We start from the raw sequence: 5,438 nt of genomic DNA, 5'->3' as shown, positions 1-5,438 counted from the left end.
AAAATAGTATGATAAATAATAGGGAGTTCCATTAAAAAAAATGACGGCGACCTCTATATAACCATAAAAAATTTATTTTTTTCGAAAATTCATTTTACCATTATATTGCCCTTTTAAAACCGTACAATTTTTGTCTGAAACATTTTTCCGTATCTCCTATATTTGTCGAGATACTTCACCGGTCCGGTACTTTTCCCTCACCCTTTATATGCCTCGGTAGTCAGTGGATTTACAATGGTGAGTCAGTTTTATTCGAGATGCGCAAACGTACGCAGTTGCTACTTGGAAATTTTAGAAATTGATCGCCATTATACATCGCCATTATGCATCCGCTGACTACCGAGACATATATGATATTATGAATTTGCTGACCACAGACTCACGAACCCATTCTGTTTCGGCATAAGTTAAAACGAACCCAAGCTTTCGATTGAGCGCACTTAGAAGTTCATCGGATCAGCCGTTGTGGAGATCCGAAAATCTGATGTTTAGCAAACTTAAATTGTACTTGGAAAGGACCCGATAAAGGGGTCGAAACGTCGTGACTAAAATAAACGTCAATTCTGCCAGTTTGGTCGCTTTTTAAAAAGATTCCCCTTGGTTGATTACCACTGGCGACAAGAAGCTACTGAAATTGATGCTATATTTAGCATTCAGCACCCCCTGCCCCATGCTGTAAAGAAATCTTGCTGCGAAAAGTATTACAATCCGTGAGGAGCGTCTCAACCAACTCGACCACCGAGGCTGTGATAATATTCTTCGCAGTAGTCGGTACAATACTTAATAGAACGCTAGTTTTCAGGCAGCGTGAATTAAATTAAATTCTACAGAATTTTGTGTGTCCTGTCGAGATTTGGTTACAGTTCGGTTCGCTTTTTCAAAGACGATTACGCAGTTTTGGAACAAAATGTCCGATGGCTCAGTTAAATCGACGCGTTCGCGAAAGTTTATCCCGTTCGTTTGTGTAGCAATTGTATTTGCCGTGTTAGTTGCATCGCTTGTGAGTCACGCGAAAAAATCAACCGTGAAATTCTAATCCGATTGCCAAGACGGACGGTAATGTCCGAGTTTTCCGTTATTTTCGCCGCCAACGGCTTAGGTATCAGCGGCATTATCTAGAAGAGTATTCTCCATGGCCTCGTGAAGTCGTTGTGTAACGACCGTAACATCGGACGAGTCCGATTCGGTTGCGCAGTCCTTTCTTAAGGGGCAGTAACGAAGTTTCCTGCCAATTCCATCTTACGACTTTGCAGATGGGAATTCGAGCTGAAGACCGGCGCCGACAGCGGCTTGTTGCTGTATAACACGGGGCAATCGTCCTACGCCGATTACCTCGGCATCGAGCTGTTCGAGGGCAAGATTCGACTGTTGATGAACAAAGGGAACGGCCCGACCGAGTTGACGCACGGCACCCCGGTGGCTGATGGTAAATGGCACAGCGTAATTGTGGACTTCAACCCGAGCGGCCTCGGCATCGCCGTGGATCGTCAGGAGAAAACAATGGCTCTGCCGTCCGGCGGCAATCGGTTTCTCGATCTCGCCGATACGCTGTACATTGGCGGCACGGAGTTGAATAAACGCGCTCGGGCCCTGAGCAAGGGCCTCCGGTCCGGCGACGTGAGCTACAAGGGCTGCATACGCAACATGATCCTCGACGGCAAGGGCCTCGGTTTACCGGACGTCAAGGTCAGCCAGGGTATCGTCGTAGGCTGCGTCTGGGGATATCCGTGTATCGAGGCCGAGCCCTGCGTATCTAGCGCGACGTGTATGCAGCTGGGCGTCAACTCGTTCAGGTGTAACTGCGACCAGTCACTGTGCATCAAGCCGAATTACGCCGAGGACTACAGGGTAGATCAATTTTAATTGAGTTTCAATGACGCTCCACCCACTTGGCGAGGGTTACGTTGCGGTTGCCAGCTAATTATGTCACCGGCAACTAGCGTATGGATTTACGGAGATGCATAGCTAACGTAGTCAAGATATTGCCTACATAGATTACTCTTTACATATAGGCGTATTCAATCTCTATCAATTAAGATAATAAATAGCTTAACGAGAGCAATATACGTGTGTTAATATTTAACGTTGCTAATGTCTGTGTAAAAAAAAAACACACATATTACACAGAGGTTGCGGTAAAATGAGACAAATGTTTGCAAAATAAAGAATTGCCGTGGCCTCTTTTGCAGATCTACTCGAACAACACTCTGCCAGTGAATCTGGAAATTCTCTCCCTGAGCCCTCTATTAGTTTCCGAAGGGGAGCACGTGTTGGTAACGAGCGAAAACATCGCGATGGTGCTGGACATTGCCAAATACGGCGTGGAAGAAGCCGGCGTCACATTTACCCTGGTGACGCCGCCGATTTATGGAACGTTAGCGTTAGACCTGCTGACATCTCGGAACGATCACTCCTTCACGTTGCAGGACGTCAGTCAGGATAAGGTAACCGCCTAATCGGCCGGCCGTCGACTTACTAAATCCTCGTAATTAACGTTCAATTCCGCTTCAAGCTCGTACACTGAAAAAAATTTCTGGTTGAATATGGACGAATCAGATAATTCCTTTAGGATTTACCAGAATTCCTGTAATCCTACAGAAATTCTGGTAAATCCTAAAGGAATTATCTGATTCGTCCATATTCAACCAGAAATTTTTTTCAGTGTACGCGACGATTGCTGTATTAGAGTCCGCCCTGCGATTGCGCGCGCGACGATAAAACTCGAAATCGCCGGGGAGTTCGCGGGAGCGCGCGTAAGAGGCCAAACTCGGCCGGCGTGCACCTGACGTTAATTAATATCAGGTGACCGAGCGCGGCCGCAGGCCCGGGCCGCCCCGGCCGGGCCGTAGGCCGTAGAAGGCACGGAGAAACGTGGAGAATCGTGTGCTCTTCCAGTTCGTCATAGGACCACGCGCTGCTATACATAGTACGCGCCATAAGGACTAACTTTAGAATCGTTAGCGGCGGGAACATGGGAGGGTCGGCCGACTTGTCGTGCTCTCGCTCGTTCGCTCGCCTGGCTCCTCCCGCTACCCACACTCAATTTATCTAGCGACAGTGCTCTATTTATAAACCGCCCCGCCACCGCTCATTAATGGTTTTTCGTTAAAGATCGCGTATCGCTCGCTTTTTATCCGCCGCGCCCATCGTCTGTCGTTTATTGCCAATTGCTTTCCAATCGCTAGAGAAAGAAAAAAAGAACCGGCGGGGGGGGGGGAAGCCCGCGTCTTCCCTCCTTGTCTCGACTCGGACCGGCCGGGGACGACGCCCACTCGATATGCTAATCGACGACTTGACTCTTGTCGCTCTAATTAATATCGAATCGCGGTCGATCTCGAGTGTTAGATCAAACGCTAGAAAGGATAACACGAGTCGGGTATACTCTCTGGCGTACTCTCGCGCACGATTAATTCTGATTCTGTAGCACGATGTAGTGTGTGTTTGCCGATCGGGATTCTCGTGAAACAGCGAGCTCTCGCGCAAGTTAAAGTTGTATCGGTCGGCCCTAACCGATATTGCGATACACGACGGATTATTGGTACTCGCGATTTTCTTTCGTGTGCAAATTTGCTCTACAGGACAGCCGCGAGCGTGGAAAAACGCAATCGGACTATCGCGTCGTTTGTTCTTAAATTTGCGATTTCTCATTAGTAAACGCGCGCTAAAAGCTCGCTTAACCCTTTGAAACAGAAACAAAAAATATTCTTTTGAAAATATGTCTCTGAGGAGCATTTAATGATCTTACATTTCAATATTACAGTCTTATTTATATACTATGTATAATTAGCACTTCAAGAATACATGTAATTATTTTGACAATAAATATATTCAGTCTCAACGCGAAACTCTTGGAATGAGATTATATGGCGTTAAAGGAAGAAAAGCTTACTTGAGTGAAGCCATTTTATATAATTCAATCGAGAAAAATATATCCCTGTTATTTAACAATAATTTTCTTGAATGGAAAGGAAACAATATTGGATAGAAAATAACATCTTTTCAAATCGAAGGTTAATTTAAATAAAAAGATTAAAATGATCTTATTGTCAAAATAATTACATGTACTCTTGAAGTGACAATTATAGTATTTAAATAAGACTGTAATACTGTTGGAAAGAAAGAATTTTAAATACTCCTACGATTGTATTATAGATTGTTGCGTATATACAAAGCAATTAGTGTGTAATCAGCAACCTGAAAAACTTGCGAGCACCGAGTTCCAGATAAACTCCGACTGCACTTTTTGCAATTTTGATTCTTTACAATGAATCTGCCATCATTTTCAAATTTTCAAATTGTGACTTTAGATTAGAAATCAGTGATCTCAAGAACTCCCAGATACCTAGTTTCGAGATGTCGTTTATAGGAATAATTTTTTACTACAGAATATATATATATATATATATCTCATATTATAATAGAAAACAAAAGTTTTTAATTAAAACTTTAACTTTGAGCTGCTATGTTGAGTCAATCGTCGATAATTTTAGAATTTCGACTTCAGATTCAGAATTAGGAAACCAAAAACCTTCTAGATATGAAATAGTAAAGACATCGGAGTGAAAGAAGTGTTGGTTTTTTCATTTCGGGAGGTGTAACACATGCATGTTATACCGCACCATCGGAAAGGATTTCTGTTACCGAGACAAAAGATATTCTTGACGCATTTATATTTCTCACAACCTCATTTAGTATAAAAATAAGACAATATCAAAGTAAAATCACTAATTCTTATTCTCCTCTATCGAATTAAAAAAGATTGACTTAGACAAGAATAACTTATGTAAGTGTAAGTTTATATGTTCTTGTGTTTAGAACAAATTTCCCCCCCCCCCCCATCTTACGACGCGCCAAGTTGGTACCACAATATTCGACAAAAAACGATGCGTATTATCATTTTATTCTAGATTTTAGAATTTTTCATTTAAGGTTAAAATATTCCTTTCTCTATAATAAATACGATTGGCGCTATATCGATCCTATTTTATGATACATAGAAGTGTAATAGCATTGGATCTGGAAATTTTTTCTGGTGGTGTAGTTTATATTTGTATTAAACCCAGCTATTTCAAAGTAATCTTTCTTTCGGGGATGTGCTTTTTGGGGAATTTCCGTTATCCAGGTTAATATTTGCGGAAAGATTGACTTACTATATTGAGACAAAAGTAACTTATTAATAAATGTAAGTTTATATATTATTGCGTTTAGAATAAATTTCCCCCCCGTCTTACAACGCACGAAGTTTGCACCACGATAATCGACAAAAGGCGATACATACCATCATTTTATTCTAGATTTTAGAATTTTTTATCTATGGGGTCGTTCCACTTTAACAGCCCCCAAAAAAGTACTTTTTAAAACTTTTGTCAAACTGGCACCACTTTGTTATTTTTAGATAAAAATTCTTAATTGAGGTTCGGGACATAGCGACACTCATA

General features: G+C 42.1%; 1 protein-coding gene across 1 annotated transcript in view; it reads left to right on the top strand.

The window, feature by feature from the left end:
• LOC105565975 (chondroitin sulfate proteoglycan 4-like) overlaps positions 1-5,438 on the top strand; it is a 55,185-nt gene that overhangs the window by 36,655 nt on the left and 13,092 nt on the right. Inside the window, exons 5-7 of the mRNA XM_012019611.1 lie at positions 1,254-1,848; positions 2,190-2,450; positions 2,687-2,802. Coding sequence (XP_011875001.1) covers positions 1,254-1,848; positions 2,190-2,450; positions 2,687-2,802 — 972 coding nt within the window. The remainder of the gene's footprint in view (positions 1-1,253; positions 1,849-2,189; positions 2,451-2,686; positions 2,803-5,438) is intronic.

Source organism: Vollenhovia emeryi, unplaced genomic scaffold (assembly GCF_000949405.1).
Source record: "Vollenhovia emeryi isolate VEMERY1.0 unplaced genomic scaffold, V.emery_V1.0 DF939148.1, whole genome shotgun sequence".
NCBI lineage: Eukaryota > Metazoa > Arthropoda > Insecta > Hymenoptera > Formicidae > Vollenhovia > Vollenhovia emeryi.
Note: the sequence above shows the minus strand (reverse complement) of the source record. Positions and strands in the feature narration are given on the sequence as shown.